We start from the raw sequence: 19,374 nt of genomic DNA, 5'->3' as shown, positions 1-19,374 counted from the left end.
CGGAGCCTGTGCTCCGCAACGGGAGAGGCCACAACAGTGAGAGGCCCGCGTACCACAAAAAAAAAAAAAAAAAAAAGAAAGCTGGACAAAATTCAGATTATGTAACTGAGTGTTGGACTGGGATACTCTGCTTCCAGAAAAAGCAGAAGAATTACATCCCAAAGCTAACTTGTCATTATTTCTGCAATTTGTATGATTCTCTGACTGTAGTATGTGTTACAAAATACCAAAAGGTTCCACCGGCAAACAGATTTTTAATCACAATAACATATTGATTAAACAATAGAGTGATTTTTATTTTATTTTGTTAGGTTATGAATCCACAGATGATTTTCCCAGCAGCTTGAACTTCTACTCACTGGCAGCACTTTGTTTTTGATTCTGAATCGTGCTTTCTCTCAGTTTCTGTCACTCTCTCCCTCCCTCACTCTCTCTCTCTCACACCCTGTCCTCCTCTTCTTCTGTCGTTAGCTCTCTCAAGCCCACCCAACCTTCTCTTTGTCCTCAGTATTTCCTTTGGCTCTACCCTCTGCTTCATAGACCTTAGCCCTTTCTGGCTTTAGTCGTCTCTGTAGCTGGCTTAGTCGCCCTAGGATCCTTCCCCCTCCTTGAATAATCACCAACTCCTGGTGATACTCACCATCTATTTTTCCATGTCAAGCTGAAGAATCTTTTTGATAAAAGTCACGAAACAAACATAAGGGCCTCACTACGATGTTTATTCTATATAACTTAAACTGGACCCGCAATAAATCCCCTTCCTTCTTTGGTTCACCTTTTATCAACTGTCTCATTTCCCTGAATGGTTCTTCCAAGCCTTTCCAACATCCTCCAACAGGTGGGAGTATGCCAGATATTAACCTGTGATCATGAGCTCTATTCCAAGGAAACAAACACAAATGCCCTTCGGGGTGTCCACAGTCTGTTGTGGAATACAGACACAATAAATATCAGTGCTATCTAATGCATTAAGGGAAATGATGGAGAAGTTTACAGGTTGTTAACATCTCGTTGGGTTGTGGTAGGGGGCAGCCGAGGAAGAGTCAAGAAAGGTTTCTTAGACGAAATGGTGATGGAGCTGATGGTAAAAGATGGAAGGGAGGGACTTTCCTGGTAGTCCAGTGGTTAAGACTCCACGCTGCCCATGCAGGGGGCGCCGGTTCGATCCCTGGTCGGGGAACTAATATCCTGCATGCCACGTGGCACGGCCAAAAAAAAAAGATGGAAGGGAGAGAGCCATATCCAAGTGGGCAGAAGCAGAGTAGCCAGCAAAAGGAAAGGCATGGAGGGGTGAACAGCATGAGTAGAATCTTCATTTCCTGTGAACAGCTCAGTGTTTCTGGAGTATAAGTTTCAGAGCAGGGCAATGCCAGCAAGAGATTGGCCAGATCATATGTGGCCTTTTATATTAGAAAGCTTGGACTTCATCCTATGGACTTATAGAGGATGGCAAACAATTAAAGAATTTCAAGTAGAGGATGCAGGGTCTAATTTTTATTTTTGACCACTGTGGCAGCTATGGGAAGTTGTTCATCAGGGGACAATATTGGAGTCAGAGTAACTAGGTAGAAGGTTATTGCCATAGTAACTAGGTAGAGGGTTGTTGCCATAGTAACTAGGTAGAAGGTTGTTGCCATAGTCCATGAGAGGTAACAAAACCTTGATCCGGGAGAGGTAGTGGTGGTAGTATTCAGGATTAGAGGACAAAGTTAAGAAATATTGGTGGGGAGATAGAATTTTTAAATCTCAGTGGTTTGGTTTGGGATGGATATGAGAGAGCGTGGGTGCCTGGGTGGATGGCAGTACCAACAGTTGGGTTTGAGAATAGAAGAAGAAAAACAATTTTACATAGGCATATACTGAATTTGGCTTTGGAAGTACTGAAATTGAGGTATGTACTGAACAGCCCAGTGGGATACACTCAGCACAGAGGTCAACATATGGGTCTGAGCCTCAGAGAAGGAGACAGTATTGGGGAATCCTCAGCCCGTATGACATAGAAAAAGCTGGAGTGTGGAGGAAGGCTTCCAAGTGAGAGGAGGAGATGATGGGAGTTCACATGGAAAACATCAGCATTGAAAAGTTGAAAGAGAAAGGAGATCACACACTCACAAAAACTTTCCAGTCCGAATGGTGTGAGGACAACCGGGCATGTGTGGCACGTGGAAGTGAGGGGAGAAAATACCCTTGGGAACAAAAGAATTGATTATCAACTGCCTCAAAGCAATAACATGGACTGAAGCAGAGCCTTTGAATTTCTCGTTTAGGAGGTTTTGGAGCTTTTAGAGAGGAGTTTCCAGGAAGGTAAGGGCAGATACCAGATTGCACAGTGCTGGGGAGGGACTTGCCGGAAGGAAATGACACAAAAAGAAGAGTCTTCTCTTTATATGTCTAGATTAGATGGAGGAACACAAGATTGACATGGCGCCAGAAAGATGTTGTGTGATAATTGGGAGATTTGGGGAAGAGTTATTGTATAGAAGGGTGAGTCCCACAGAGGAAGAAAGATAGTACCTTTGAAGATATTCCTGTGTCTCATGGTCTTGCCTTTACACTGCTTCCTCGAAGCCTTTTTCTTCACAATCGTAAGAACTATTATGTCAGCACGCTACCTCCGAAACATGGGTTCTTTGGAAAAATCTATCGGTAGACTGAGCCTCATTCTAAGACATGATCCTGTCCCCCCAATTATAACAACACAAAACATGAACAGCAAAATAAGCGCATCACTTCACCCCTATTTCTGCTCCTCTGAGCTTTCCTTTCAGTGTCAAAATTCTCTCTGGCTTTTCACAGTTATCAAAAAGCCTGTAACCTGTAAATTCCTTAAAATATCACAATAACCTTCATCACCAAGGTGAAATGTTTGTCTCAAATCTCATCATGAACTTCCTGCTGACCTTTTCTTCTAGCTCAGATTGCACGTTCTCTGGGTCTATCTCTGGCTGGGAACTTCTCCATCATTTTAAGCATCTCCTTTTTCCTCTTCCAGGTGCACTAGTTACCATGTGGTAATGAATCTGCTTTCACAGTCTCACTTCCTTCCACATATTCCCACAGCCACACCTTGGTGGGGTTTTTTTTGTTTTATTTTTTGTGGTATGCGGGTCTCTCACTGTTGTGGCCTCTCCCGTTGCGGAGCACAGGCTCCGGAAGCACAGGCTCAGCGGCCATGGCTCACGGGCCCAGCCGCTCCGCGGCATGTGGGATCTTCCCGGATCGGGGCACGAACCCGCGTCCCCTGCATCGGGAGGCGGACTCGCAACCACTGCGCCACCAGGGAAGCCCCACACCTTGGTTTTTGAGGCTCACCCTGGCTCATACCCCCCAAATAGACTGTTCAGTGCTGCCAGACAGAATTTTCCACTTTGAACTCATTTCCTTACTCAAAAGCCTATCAATAACATTGTACCGTATATAACTCTAATATTCTGATTTTCCTGCCATATAAGGTGCCCCACAATTGGGCCCCTTCTTTTTTGCCTGCCTTTTCATCCACTGTTCTCCCATTTATAGCTCAGGTTCTGGTTCAACTGCATTACTCATCTTTAACTCTCTCTCATGTGTTCTCAGTTACGGTGTTTCTGTTTGGAATGCCCAAACTCCTAAGCTGTTGAACTACTGCCCTGTCTCTGAGACCCAGATCTAAAGCCATTGTTCCATGAATTCAGCTTTCTCTGGTCTCACTAACCAGAAGCAAACACATCTGCTCCTAAATTTGTCGATCACAATTAGCTATATAGTACTGTACATATTTTTCATTGTCTCATCTCCTCTGTTGTATACTATGCCTTACCATATTATAGAAAGTATGTGAACTTTACCATCAGGTAGACATGGGTCTACACTGGTTCCACATCCTGGCTCTGTGGTCTTGGTCAAGTTTCCTTTCACCTTGAAAGTGAGGAATATAATGCCATGTTTGGGGGTTGTGGTGGGTATAAATGAAATCCTGTATATAAAAATTCTTAGCTCAATGCTTAACTGAGAGTAAGCTCTCAATACATGATAACTTCTCATCTTTAGGATATCCACATCTACATCTTATCCATTTTTATGCTTCCATAGTGTATATTAGGGATCATTCATAAATATTTGCTTAATGAATGACTATCCAATTAGTCACCTCCAAATTAACATTGTCTCTATACTTATGTGGCTTATAACCTATAAAAGGAAGATAAAGCAAGTAAGTCCTAAATTGCTATATACTGCAGACAAAAAACTTAGATACACTAATTCCAAGTTATCCCAAGTTTTATCATATGTATGGTATTGTTTCTGTGGCATACACATGTCCACAGGGATATAGGGTGATATATCAGAAGGTATTAGATCAACATGGCCTATTTTTCAGAAGCTTCACATTTATTAACAAATTTGAGAGACCACTGAGGTGAGTTAACCTGAGAGCAAATTCAAATAGTATTTTTATATTAGGACAAATACTTTGTAAAGTAGAACAAATTTAGTGTGAACATTTAAAATAAAATAGAAACTTAAATATTGAAAAGTGTTTTCAAGCTCTTTTAGCTGCTAATCCCTGTGACCTCAGTAACATAAGGGTTCTTTATTCTCTGCCCTCAAAGGGCAGAAACATGTGGGAAGTGTTGTGATAAGGTATATCTAGATATGCATTCATTCCTGGAATCACTTACCACATATAAGATCTAATATATACCATATATATTAGAAGAACTTAATTACAAGAATAATTTAAACATTCGGGATATTTGGGGGTTGTATTAGTAGGCTATCAAATAGTTGTGATTAATCTAGAAATGGTTCTTGGAGGAGTTCGGTGTTAAATTGTGATCCAAAGGGGGATATAGTATCAAATAACAGAGGAGAGATTCTCCACAGTAGGAGTTGGACCCAGGAATATTCCAAGGATGCCCATAGTAGCACCAGAAGAGGTGGGTACTGTGACAGGCAGTGAGAGCAAATGGGACTTTCCTAGCCTTGAAGACAGTGAACCAGATGTTTCAGAGTTGGAATTCAGAAAACAGTTGCTAGTGGTCCAGAAGGCGGTCATGATGAGGTGATGATGAGCACATGACAGAGCTGAAGCAGTAAGCATGGAAACAAATTGACTCTGTTGTCCACATTAACTATTAATTTTGAATTACTAGAGGTGAAAAATCCAGTGAAAAGGAGATGTCGACAGACCAGGTGTGACAAAATAACAAAATGGAGAAAGGATTTGATGATAGGTCAGAACTCCTATCATAGGAGGGTCAGGTTCCTAGAATTAAAGATCTTTCTAGATGATTTAATAGGAAATGAAGGCTAAATTGTGCGGGGGGGGCATCTATGTTCTTCTCTTGGTAATTAGTCCCTTCTCTATACTTTGCACATTATTTTATTATCTTTATTGTCTATACTTATGCGTGAAAGTCATTCATTCACCTATTTGTTCAACCATTACTTACTGAGCATCTACTAAGTGCTAGGGTATTGCAGTGAACAAAAACAGACAAAAAAACACTTCCATCATGGAACTTATTTTCCAGCATACATAGAATGTCAAATGATGACTATGGAGAAAAATAAAGCAGAGAAGAGGAATGTGGATGCCTGGCTTAGTGGGTGGGTATGTTCCCTTACCTTAGTCATACTGGGTTGGAAACACAACATAAGTGTAGTCTTAACATTTTTCCTGAAAAGTTTGTATTGAGCACACAGAGCTCCTCTTACCCTTCCTTTCTTTCTCCCTTGGTTGTCTCATCTGATGCTCTGGCTTTCATTGTTCATCTTATGTCATTTATCCTTGGACTAGCAGAGTTATGTCTTGAATGCTCTGTTTGGAATTTCCAGCTTCCTACCTAACATCCCAACATTGGTTGTTCTGTAGGCATCTTAAACTCAACACATCCAAAATCAAATACATCCTCCCTTTAAAATCTCTTCCTTCTATTTTTTCTCCTCTTGATTTAGTGATATTACCTTAAACTTGGTCATTCAAGTCAGAATATCGAGTAGTCCTTGATTCCTCCTAAATTGGTACCTCTAATCGGACATCAAGCCCTCTTCAGTTTCTACTCCAGAGTCCTCTTCAATCTTTATTATTGATACATTCAATTATTCTGTGAACTTTAGTTGAATGCCTACTGTTTTCCAGCTACTATGCCAGGTGCCAGTAATACAAGAATAAATCAGACAAAGTAGTAGAGCCTAAGATAGAAACAGACAAATTTTCATAGCAAAGACACAGAGAGGATCAACCAAGGGAATCAGAGCTGTGGCAGTGGTTGAGTGGGCTCTTGGAGAAGGAATTCCTGTAAAGTGGGAAAGAGACTAGATGGGGGTATAGAGTTTTCAGAGGACTTGGTGTGTTTGGAGAATGGTGAGAAAGTCAGAGTGACTACAAGACATGTGCACAGAGTGGATAGTCAGTGCATGAGTCTGAGGGCGACTTCAAGTTCACTGGTGGACAGGGACTTCATTAACAGAGGGGAAGAAGAAGGGCTAAAGAAACAAATCTTTGATGAGTTGAGTTTGACATGCCCATAAGTCATCCAGGAGGCAGCGGGAAATAGGATCTAAAGTTGAGAAGAAGGGTCAGTACTGGGGATAAAGATCGAGAACTCATCAGCGAGATGATGGTTGAAACCATGGGAATGGATGATCAAGCTTAGAGAGCAAGACCCAGTGAAGATGAAAGACAACCAGTTTCCCTCCCTTATATCCCTCCTCCCCTGTCCTAGCCCCCTGGACTCCTACCCTTAGCCTCTTCTCTCACAGTCTTCCTCTAAATCCTGGCACAGGGAGTTACTTAAAGCACAGCTCCCAGTATGCTAGGCTCACTCAAAAATCTTCAGCATAAAGCACAGACTCCTTAGCTTTGTGTTTAATACTTTTCATGGTTTGTGCCAAATGTACCATTTCATCTGCATTTCCGAGTGTTCCCTCCTGGCCACACCAGAGGAAGTGACAGTCCCCCAAACAGGGCATTTACTCTCATCTCTAGCTTTGCTGTGCTATTTCCTCACCCCAGAGGCAAAAGAACATAGCTTTGGAGTCAGGAATATTCTTATTTAAATACTGGCTGACTTTTCCACTAAATAGAGGTGTTAACTTGAGCAGTTAATTGAATCCCTCTGAATCTCTTTCCTCACATGCTAAAAGGTCACATCGGATTATTGTAATTATTATAGCATATCTGGACATCTTTATAGTTGTCAGCATAAATAGCTGCTCAATAAAAATTAAGTACCTTTTTCTTACCGTTCATCTCTTCTCCGCTTGCCATGATCATGTTTCATAGACCAGACATTTAAAGTTTTATGCCTCTTTGAAACCTTTTTAAATGTACCTGGTCAGAACTCATTTTGTCCTCCTTTATGTTTCCTTGGCAGATTATATCACTTCAGAATATAAAACAAGTTGTCTGTTTCCTCTCCCATATTATAGGTTAATTGATGGTAGACATTATCTTTATAGTCCTATGTACCTTGCAACAGGTAGGGAATTGTTTGAATTGAATTCTAGGAGAAAGCTACTTTAAAATTTTCTCCTTTTTTTTTGGTAATAACTCTGTTGAGGTACAATTCACATACTGTATGATTCACCCACTTAAAGTGTATAATTCAATGGGATTAGTATATCCAGAGCTGTCCATCCATCAACACAATCAATTTTAGAACATTTTCACTGCCCTGAAAGAAACCTCCTACCCTTTAGCCGTCACTGCTCCCTTCCTTCCCACCAAACCTTCCATCCTCCTCAGCCCTAGGCAACCATTGATCTACTTTCTGTTGCTGTAGATTTGCCTATCCTGGACATTTCATATAAATGGAATCATATAATATGTGGTCTTCTGTGACTTGCTTCTTTCACTTGGTATGTTTTCAAGGTTCATGTTATAGCATGTATCAGTACTTCCTTTCTTTTTATTGCAGAAAAATATCCACTGTATGGATATACCATATTTTGTTTATCTTTTTATCAGTTGATGAACATTTGTGTTGTTTCTACTTTTTGGGTATTATGAATAATGCTGGATATTCATGTACATGCTTTTGTGTGGACGTATGTTTTTCTTTTGTGTATATACCTAGGAGTGGAATTGTTGGTACACATGGTAACTCTGTGTTCAACCTTTTGTGGAACTGCCAAGCTGTTTTGTAAAGTTGCACTATCTTACATTTCCATCAGTAGTGTAGGAGGGTTCCAAGTTATCCATGTCGTCATCCACATTGCTATTATCTGTTTTTGATTATAGCTATCCTAGTGGAACAATATTTTATGAGTGACATATTCTTTTTTTTCTTAAAGTAATGAGAATTTATTGAAACAGTACATGAGCAATTTAAGATAACAGGTGCAGTAAGCAAAGAGCCATCATGGAGAGCCAGATGCTATTCATGAAACCAAAGCAAGACCCTCAGCCCCACCATACACTATTACCTAACAACTTTTTTCTCGGCTTCCCCTTTCTCTCTGTCTAGAATGGCTTCCCTATTCTAATTGCTTCTCTCTACTTGCTGCTCTACCTCCTGGTTTCTGCCAGTTCACATCGTCTACTGCCTCATTGCTTTCTGCTTATATCCTACTCTTTCTGCATCTCTTCAATTCTGTTATATTCTTAGTGACATATTCTTAATTCACTCAATTAGTATTTTATTCAGTGCTGACTATGTAGCAGGCAATAGTCTAAGCTATTGGGACCACTGGTGAAGAAAAGAGACACATATATCTGCCCATGGACATGCAATAAATAATCAACATAATAAGCTCATATCTAAGTTCCTGGATAAAATGATATTCCTTTTTTCTGTGCCAGTTAGCAGGCTGGATTTTTCTTGCACAATCATTTTTACCTCTGTAATTGAAACTTGTGGTCCAGTTTAATAGAACACCTTTGATATGGCTACTACATTCAGTCTGTTAAGAGGTGATAAGCACTCTAGGAAAAGGAAGGGGACAAGGAAAGAGTGATCAAAAGTATCGGCAAAACGGAAGAGACAGGCTATAGGATTAAATAAAGTGATCAAGTTAAGCCACGTTGAGAAGGTGAGATTTGAGAAAAACTGGAAGGTAAGTGAGTTAGTCAAAGAGATACCAGAGAGAAGAGGTTTGTGGGCAGAGGAAACAGCCAGTTCAAAGGCCCTGAGGCAGGGGTCTGGGTGCGAGGAACAGCAGGGAAGCCATTGTGGCTGGATGAGATTTAGCAAGGGAGAAGATAGTGGGAGACAAAGTTAGAGAGGCCTGGGGGCCACATCACTTAGGGCTTAGCAAAAAGATATTGCATGGGATGTAGTTAAACTCAACAATTATACGATGTTTTTCCAAACTTTGAACTTAACTGGGCATCCTGTATTTTCCCTGACAACCCTACTTGTAGGGCACCGTAAGAACTTTGACCTTTATTCTGAGGAGGTGAAGAGCCCCTGCAGTGTTTGGAACAGAGGAGGGACACCATCCTACTCGGGTTTTTAAAGGATCACTCTGGCTGCTGTGTTGAGAATAGGCCACAAAGAATAAAGGTGGAAACAAGGGGTCTGGAGATTATTTGGGTAATCCCGATGAGACATGATAATGGCTCAGACCAGAGTGGTAACCATGGAGGTGGTGAGAAGCAATCAGATTCTGGGTATATGTTGAAGGTAGAGCCAAAAGAATTTCAACATGAATTGGATGTGGCATGTGTGTGAGAGAGAGAGGATTCAAGGGTGACTTAGCCTAGACTTCTGGCTTGAAAACTGGAAGAACGGAGTTGTCGTGGAATGAAAAGAGAACATGGGTGGAGCAGGTTTGGGGGAGAGGATTGGATTTTATTTGAAGCATGCTGAGCTGTTGATAGGTCAAGTAAGATGAGGCATAGACATCAGCCAGCCAAATTTTATGGTATTTCCCGTAAAAATATCCAATAATATAATTTAAAGGGTCACGCCTTCATTGGGGACAGGATTTTACTTTATTGTACTTTGCATCTTATTGTTTAAAGGGTCTTGTTCATGCCTAAATGGCCAAATGACCTTTTTTTTTAAAAAAAAAAAAAATATGTTTAGGAAAAGAGTAGCCAGGTTTGGAATTCAATTTCCAGATTTCTCCTCCAGTATCTGAACTGCAAAACCAGACTGAATCCCGACATCCCATTTTACTTGGCAGTATAATTCATTTTTCCATAGATGTTTTTCTTCATCTCCATTCATTTCCTTTCATCTACGCCTCAATCTCTGAGAGAAAAAAATCTTACTACCCAGTGTCCTTCCAGAGGCTAAAAATATGCCCTGGAAATTGAGCAGACCTTCCCCTCCCCAAAATGCCTGGAACACAGCAGTCTAAGGGGTGGAATGGGCCTGTGGGTCCTTATTGCATTCGGAGCCCAGATATCTGTGGACATTCGTTTGCCCTTCACTGATTACAAGTGGTTTTGAAGAGATGACTGTTAGCTGCCTTTTCTCCTTTTACCCAAGTTTCTGGTTAAAATGACACTTTCTTTCTGCCCTGATTAGCAAGCGTGCTTTTTCTTGCACAATCATTTTGACTTCTTTTTCTTAGACTTGCGGTGCAGTTTAATTTGACAATTTTGAAACAGCTATATTTAAAATTGTCTGCAAATTTTACATCTATAATAGGACTGTGCATTTCTAAGGATCCACAGCAAAGAAATTAAAAACTCTGACTTCGTTTCTGGAGGTCTTATATACGACGTTGTTTTTAATCATAACATTTTAAATTGTCATGCTCTTTCAGAAAGCGTTTTCTCACAATAATTATTATGTTCTGTTTTTATGCCAAGAAGTGAGTGCTGATTGAATTACACACATTGTGTCTCCTGTGATTTGCAGGACTCGAGAGGGACAAGTTTGATAATAAAACGGTCTCCTTTGAGGAGCACATCAAGTCAGAACACAATATGTGGCATTATTTGTACTTCCTAGTCCTGGTGAAGGTGAAAGACCCAACTGAATACACCGGACCTGAAAGTTACGTGGCTCAGATGATTGTGGTGAGTGAGAAGAGGGTTTGCATCTATGACTATGTTGCATTTTGTCTGCTTTCACCTTCCCTACCCTACCTTTCTCCCAGAACATAAAGTTTCTAGCAATCATTTTGTTAACTTTTAAATAGGACTGGCAGTCATTGAAGAACCCCTATCCTGGCTAAATCATTGGCTTCTAGTGGACTTCTTGGTTATACAAACCAAATCTAAGCCTCAGGTGTGCAGATGGTATTTCCTGGAGAATTCTCTGTGCAGTGAATTCAGTCCTGCCTGTCATCCTCTGACCTCATGCCTCCTGTCATCACTAATGTCTCAATTCCCCAAACCTGGAACTTTGCCATTGGCAAAAGGAGATTCATACTGTAAGAAATTCCTTGAATTTCAGAAATTAAGGATCTAAGCAATTAAATTGTGTTTGGGGAGAGGATAATGTTCAGTTCCAATGGGAGAGCACTGGCTTTTTGTCAGCACACGTTTTGGATAGATTGACTGGTGTTGGTGATGGATTTGCACTGATCCTGCTGCATCCAGTTGCTTGTAACTCCTCCTTAAGATCAGGAGCATTGCACAGAGTAGCATTGCGCAGGTTGTCCATGATTTGAACTTTCTTCTGCTTCATAGAAGATGAAAACTAACAGGCTGAAAGAGAAGTCAAAGTTACAACTTTCTTGTATCCCTGATACACAATTAGGGAGTGAGTATCATTGAATCTGATATAAATTCTTGTGTATAAACATAGCCATATATTGGATATTTTTTCAAAAATCATCCTCCAAAATTGTGTTAATAACTATTTGAGAATGAGACCTTAGAAGAGTCATGACCCTCTTTGATGCTCAGTCCCAAGGATAACATTTAGTAAGCACCAAAGTGTCAGAAGAGCCGGGTAACAGTGGGTCTATGTCTTCCCCTCCGCGAACTCATCATCCACTTAGGAAGACATAAACTACAATATAGGGAAAAACCAAAGAACACTTTCAGAGGCTAACATCTCACTAAGTACAGGTTAATATTGCAGTAGTTTCCCTTACCTGACAATATTTATGTGTCACAGGAGAGCTACATGTAAATCGAAGTTTTATAATTCAGCATTTTCCATCCTATCTTATTGACGTGCATTCTACCGTAAGTGATTTTCTCTCCATTCTTCATGTGACAGTGGGCAGAACCTAACGTTGTTTCTTTTTCTCCACAAATCCTTTTCTGCCCTCTCTCCCTTCTACATTAGGAAAAAAGGTAATCATTTTGAGGCTGTGCACTCAACAGTCATCATTTAAACAGTCTTGATCTCAAGATGCTCAGAGACTGTGTGAAACATTTTGTTTCTTCTTGCCAGGGGAGAATCAGGTACAGCGTTGCATTTAAAATGTGACCTCACACTGCTAGATTTTACCAAAGTTTGACTAAATTGAATTAATATGTATTTGTCAGGCATCCATTATGTCCCTTGGACTAAAAGATTGCAGGGAATATGCTGAAGAGTCTGAAATGTCCCTTCTGTGCCAAGGGATTTAGCGCTTACTAAGAAGAGGAGGGGGCAATAAACCCAAAGTAGAACAGGCTAAGTTCCCCAAGAGTGGAACAGATGGAAGTCTGGGAAGCCTTAAAGATGTAAAGTGACTGGGCTTCCCTGGTGGCGCAGTGGTTGGGAGTCCACCTGCCGATGCAGGGGACGCGGGTTCGCGCCCCGGTCCGGGAGGATCCCACGTGCCGCGGGGCGGCTGGGCCCGTGAGCCATGGCCGCTGAGCCTGCGCGTCCGGAGCCTGTGCTCCGCAACGGGAGAGGCCACGGCAGTGAGAGGCCCGCGTACCGCAAAAAAAAAAAAAAAAAAGGATGTAAAGTGACATCCAAATGGAAGGTGGTGGAGGGGAATTGGTGTGTGTGTGTGTGTCTGCGTGTGCATTACATGAGACGGGGTAGAGTTTGTGCAGATGGGGAGTGTCTGCTGGATTAAGAGTGAGTTCCTGTAAGAAGGAGCAGCCTGAACAAAAGCATAGAAATGGGACATTCAGACACTCAGGGTGTAGTTAGTTGCCCGGTTTCACTGGTACATAGTTTACGTGTCAGGAAGTTCTGAGAGATATGACCCAAAAAGTAGATTGGACTTCTGAGCAAGAAGTGTAGGTATTTGGACATTATTTTCTCTCAGCAATGGGAAGCCACCGAAGATTTTACCTAACGGAAGAATGTGGCCTGGGGAACAGCGCTCAGGAAGTGGTGTGTCGGCTGGTTCGGAGAAGGGAAAGATGAAGTCAGAGGTAGTATTTGGCAGTTGGTGAGATTAGGAGGTGGGTGTGGAGGAGCAGGGGACGGGGAGGACCGCGAGATGAGACAGAGACTCCCAACACTGTGAGCCGGGTCATTGGGAGAACGGTGGTGAACGGTTTCAGAAGGTCTCTGTTAGGAGGAGAAACCAGTTAGAGAAGAAGACTTGTGGATTTTGAAATGAGACCGGAGGCCGAGTCATGGGTTAAGAGGGCCAGTGTAGTGACAACAGCATGGGCCTTACAGCCAGAAAGATCTGAACTCCAATACTGGCTCTAGCACGTATCTGCTGTGTGGTCTTGATGTCTTGGGTGAGTCTTCAAACCTCCCTGAGACTCTGCCTCCTCACCTAAAAGGCAGAAAATCGGTGTGAGATCAGTGAGATGATATGTAAAAAGTGTCCAGCTCGGGACTTCCCTGGTGGTCCAGGGGTAAAGAATCCACCTTCCGATGCAGGGGACGAGGGTTCGATCCCTGGTCGGGGAGCTAAGATGCCACATGCCATGGGACATCTAAGCCCGCGCACCACAACTACTGAGCTCGTGCGCCTCAACGAGAGAGCCTGCGTGCAGCAACGAAAGATCCCGCATGCCTCAACTAAGATCCCGTATGCTGCACCTAAGACCCAACGTAGCCAAAAAAATAAAGAAAATAAAGAAAATAAAATAAATAAATATTTTTTTTAAGTGTCCAGCTCATGGTAGATACTCAGTAATTGACAGTTTTCATTGGGATCATCCACATGGAATGACAGTTTGAAGCCTTCAGGTTAGCAAGAGGTGGGAGAAGGGAGAAATGCAGAGAGAGGAGAAGAGAAAGCCAGAGACAGAACCTGGGGGAATCTCCCATTTAGGAAAAAAAGAGAAAGACAAGTAAAATAAGTAGAAAAGAAGACACTGAAAAGGGTAGAAGAAGAACCAGGCAATGGAGTGTGTTAGAAGCCAAGAGATGAGTATTTCCGTGTCAGAGTTCACAGCATCAATTGCTGCAAAGAGGAGACAGGTCCAAGCCTTTGGATATTGTGATAAGGAAATCACCAGGTGACTTTCACTGTGAGAGAAGACTGCTGCAAAAACGTTGACCCACCTTTAGCTTTCACGTTAAGACCCGCATTTTGCCGGGCTCTTGTACTTGAATTTTTAAGACATACTGATCCGTGTGTCTATCCGTCCTCTCCTGTCAGAACTCTCTCCAGAACCAGGACAGGAGGGAGGAGAGCCCACAAGCTTATTGCAACATGAACTGTCTCATTCTCATCCAAGCAGTGCACACCCAAGAGAACAGGCACTGGTCCTGGATTTTAATGGGCAGGAGGAGTGATATTAAGCTTTGGAAGGATGGAAACAAAAAGTCACTTGCCGGTAAGAGTGTTCATTTACTGAAATAGCCTGTTTGGAAAACTTCTAAAAATCTGTAGTTGATGAACCCAATTTGGAAAATCTGTTACTCCAGGCTTCTTGGAGATTATGGCCTCCTAATCTTGATCCTCCTAGAGAGAGAAGATTTTAGAGCACATGGCAAGTTGAAGCATGTCTGTAGCTCAATTCAAAGACTACATTTTCTCTCCCTCCAGGTCAAAGGTAACTACTCTTAACAGTTTGGTAGGAAAACTTCCATTTTCCTACCACTTTCATTTTTGGTCCTTAAAAATAGGTGCATTTACCAAGTTGATTTAAGTGCTTGTTTATCAATAGAGCTTTAGAGGAAGTTTTTAATTCTTCATAATTGATGTAGCTTTTACCCTCAAGGATTTATGCAAAATAAAATAAGGAAGTTCTTCATATTTGTTCACAAAACAACTCATCTGAATTCTACACATTTTAAGCCTGGTTTGTACCTAGAGGCCCTTAGAAACTGTTTCCTGTCTTCTGGTGAAATGAGAAAAACAAGAGTATATCAAGTTTGGGGATGTTTCTCCCTCTGTATATTTTTTCGCCTCCAATACTTCAACTTTATTCTTTACCACTAGGTCCCATAAGGAATATTTATACTAATGTGCATTAAAACATACATTATAAATAAATTAATATATTGCTTCTAGGGCCTAGAATCTTAGGAAATACATTTGTGCCTCTACATCCCTCTAGTGACAGGATCAAGGCTCTGAAATATTAACAGAAGCTTAAAACTTCCTCACCCCTGCCTTCAAACCCTACACCAAGCTGTTGGCCTATCCACTGTCTGAGTCTTTGAATTAACACAGAACCTCTTCTGGGATATTGTTAGGGGAGATGTGACTAGATCAAGGTATTGGGGGGAATATATTTTCTTCTGGCAAACAAACTCTCATTTTTGATAAGAGAATTGATATTTTGAGCTAGTATTTACTGGGGACAGAAAGTAAGAGACAGAAAAGAAAGGACCATGCAGAAAAGTGAAAGTAATGAAAGAGAATCCAATAAACTAGGAGGAAAGGGTCTAAGAGGATAAGTCCTGCAGCCTGTGCTAGTAATGGCCTGTGACCATCACTCAGCCCTTTTGCCTCTCCCATTGCTCATAGGATGATATTGAAGGGGAACAAACAAAATAGAGATCCTTAGAAAAAATGCCCAAGGCTTTTAGAGGTTTCTCTAACATTTTGGAGACATTTTCAGTTGTTCGTTTGCTGAGGTATGTTAAGGACCTTTGGGAATATTTAGTACTTAATTTGACAAAGAGTGGGATTGAAACCAGAGGTACCTGGAAGGACAGGTACCATGCATGTTCAGAGAACTGCCCACGTGTTCTGGTGTCCTGGGCTGCAGCCCAGACCCTGGCTGACCAAGCCTCATGACCATGGCTTTGTGGGGACCAGTCTCTCATTTTAGCACACGGCACTTTTAAGCTCTTCTTCTTATTTGACTCTTGACTAAAAATTCTTTGTGGACATCATAGTGATGTCAGCTGGGACAATTTAACTCATGTTTTTTGTTTTGGGGGGGTGTTTAAATATTTATTAGAGTATAGTTGATTTACAATGTTGTGTTTGTTTCTGCTGTACAGCAAAGTGAATCAGTTACGCATATACATATATTCACTCTTTTTTAGATTCTTTTCCCATATAGGCCATTATAGAGTATTGAGTAGAGTTCCTTGTGCTATACAGTAGGTCCTTATTAGTTATCTATTTTATATAGAGTAGTGTGTTTATGTCAATCCCAGTCTCCCAATTTATCCCTCCCCTCACCTTCCGCCCCGGTAACCATAAGTTTGTTTTCTAAGTCTGTGAGTCTGTTTATGTTTTGTAAGTTCGTTTGTATCATTTTTTTAGATTCCACATATAAGTGATAATATATGATATTTGTCTTTTTCTGACTTACTTCACTTAGTATGATAATCTCTAGGTCCATCCATGTTGTTGCAAATGGCATTATTTCATTCTTTTTATGACTGAATAATATTCCATTGTGTTTGTGTGTGTGTGTGTGCATATACACACACACACACACACACACACACACACACATATATATACATACCACATCTTTATCCATTCATCTGTCGGTGGGCATTTAGGTTGCTTCCATGTCCTGGCTATTGTAAACAGTGCTGCTGTGAACATTGGGGTGCATATATCTTTTCAAATTATAGTTTTCTCTGGATATTTGGCCAGGAGTGGGATTGCTAGATCATATGGTAGTTCTATTTTTTAGTTTTTTAAGGAACCTCCATACTGTTCTCCGTAATGCTTGTACCAATTAACTCATGTTTTTGTTAACATAATAATTGTCGTGACACAAAAAAATAATTGTAAGTTTCTTAAAGGCCACAACCAGGAATAGAGTAGCTTTTGTTCTGTGTAAGACCAGGGCAGATGATAGCTATAATATATATTAAAAGCAATTTGATAGACACTGAGTGCCTCTTATATGCTAGCAGCTGTGCTATGGGTTTGATACGTAAGGATAAATAAGAAGTAATCTCTTCCCTCAGGAAGCTCAAAACGTTTATTCCATAAGTAAATAAAATAATGAGTGAGTTAACAAATGAACGGTTTATTCTTAGCCCTCTGGTAGTTGGACATAATTTACGGAAAGATACACCAAAATAGCTGCAGGAGTTGAGAACATGAATTTCTCATTAGGCAAATGTCATCTTTCTCCTCTTAAAATCGGAAGATAAAGACGCAGCAGGAACCTTATGCCACCTGAACCAAGTATAATGAATGCAGTATTAAAAATCGGATGGCTGATTTGAGAGACAGGCAATTTAATCCCTCTGTCGTCGCTCTCAGTATTTCTGAAGCCCGACCCATCCCGTACGTGCACAAACCCTCAGGAGGGCCCCTGAAGCCGCTGTCCTAGCAGAGGGGCAAGCATGCGCGTTGGACATAATTCACCCTTCAGAATGAATTCTTCCTTGCATAATCTATTAAGGGCTCAGAAAGAGAGAGATTGTCCTTTTAATGAGATAGAAAAGAAATGCAGTCACACAGAAGGAAGGAAAAGAGCTAAGAATTTCCCAGATGTTGTTTTCTGTGTCTGGAACTCAAAATCAATCTTGTTTAGTTAAACCGTATTTTTGAGCCGTAACTGTTGGAGGGGGGATATATTTGGGCTCATGAAAGACATCAAGCGTTCTAAGATTTACATGTACCCCTCCTGCATTAGCACCGTTTGCCAACTTAATTTCTGCATTATTGTCATGTGTCATAATTATGAAATTATATGTTCTGATCCTATTATTTCCAATTTATGCTAATTGTGTAATTGGATCTAATTAAGCCAATTATGTAACTGCTCAATCTTTAAAACCTATTTTAAAGACGTTAGAACATAATAAGACACTTTTAAAATGCTTACATTTCAAGGCAAGCTGGGGGTGGGAGGTTGTAGCTTCAGAATGCACAATTAAGAAGGAAATGTCTGCATTCAAGGAGATGCCACCTCTACTGTCCACATTTTAAATACAGACATGTGTCTTCAATTTAAGAGGGATCTTTTTTAGTTCCCAATTCTGGATTTCATTTTTGTTGTGGGACCTATCCTATACATTATCCTAATTTCCTATTTAGTATTCGTACTATAATCCATGAGTTACCACACATTTGTGCACGTTAACGTCTTTCTCATTCTCTTCTTATTTTGAAAATAGAGATAGAAATGGTGAATACTTAACAGTGTGGCTGTACACAGAGTCTTCATCTCAAAGACTGTCCTCAGCGCCGGAAGTGAGGGTGGAAGGATTTGGGCCAAATTGTTTTAAAAGAGATTCGGATGGAAGTAGGATGGGGAATAAGGCCGAGGGCAGGCACTTGAGGCGTGGACTCTCAGATGTCATTGACTGCTTCCTGAATTGATCAGAAACTGAATCTGCTGGTGTCCGGGTAATAGTCCTCAAAGTTCAAGAAGCTAAAGTGGCTCTTGTTAGTTTTTCTAATCAGTGTCTAAGGAGAAGCTCAGTGTCAAGGAAGGAACCTGGCCATCAGATTCTCAAGTTTGACTTCCTAGGATTCCCATTTACAAGATCGATGACTTGACTTATTCCTTCTGTACTTCACATTACCCGTCAATGAAGAAAGTGTAATCAGCCAGTCAGCACTCAGAATAGAATAAGATGAGTTGTCTGGAACCTGGAGGCCTCCTGCTGTGCCAGACCCTGTCCCATTTGCTGCCAGATCATGGGGAGAATGGGGAGGTAGGGATCCCAGGGAAAGAACCCGGGCAGAGAAGGCTGCAGGGTCATGGGGTCAGGGAGTGGGATTTGGAGGGCTTGGGACAGCAGGTAATTTGGCAACTGGGAAATACTGCAACAGTTTCAGCAACTAGCATAGCCATATCTATGCAAACCAGCTGAATATTGACCCCGTATATAACAAGACTTTCCTTGCAGAGTTGCTACCAGGATTAAATCAAATCATGCATACTAACAGTACTATGACGAATGGGACTTCCCTGGCGGTCCAGTGGTTAAGACTTCGCCTTCCAATGCAGGGGATGCAGGTTCGATCCGTGGTCGGGGAGCTAAGATCCCACATGCCTCTCGGCCAAAAAAACAAAACGTAAAACAGAAACAATATTGTAACAAATTCAATAAAGACTTTAGGGGCTTCCCTGGTGGCGCGGTGGTTGCGCGTCCGCCTGCCGATGCAGGGGAACCGGGTTCGCGCCCCGGTCCGGGAGGATCCCACATGCCGCGGAGCGGCTGGGCCCGTGAGCCGTGGCCGCTGAGCCTGCGC

The 19,374-nt window shown here is 41.5% G+C and overlaps 1 protein-coding gene across 5 annotated transcripts in view; it reads left to right on the top strand.

Annotated features, from left to right (window-relative positions):
• The window catches only part of ITPR2 (inositol 1,4,5-trisphosphate receptor type 2), a 537,217-nt gene that overhangs the window by 471,002 nt on the left and 46,841 nt on the right, over nt 1-19,374 (top strand). For 3 of the 5 annotated variants that reach the window (XM_024129066.3, XM_028491109.2, XM_028491111.2), the window contains one exon: nt 10,797-10,957. In XM_024129066.3, coding sequence (XP_023984834.1) covers nt 10,797-10,957 — 161 coding nt within the window. The other 2 variants (XM_028491107.2, XM_028491108.2) reach the window with 2 other exon arrangements.

The sequence above is a fragment of the Physeter macrocephalus genome, chromosome 6, assembly GCF_002837175.3.
Source record: "Physeter macrocephalus isolate SW-GA chromosome 6, ASM283717v5, whole genome shotgun sequence".
Lineage (NCBI taxonomy): Eukaryota > Metazoa > Chordata > Mammalia > Artiodactyla > Physeteridae > Physeter > Physeter macrocephalus.
This window is presented reverse-complemented; position numbering and strand designations above follow the sequence as displayed.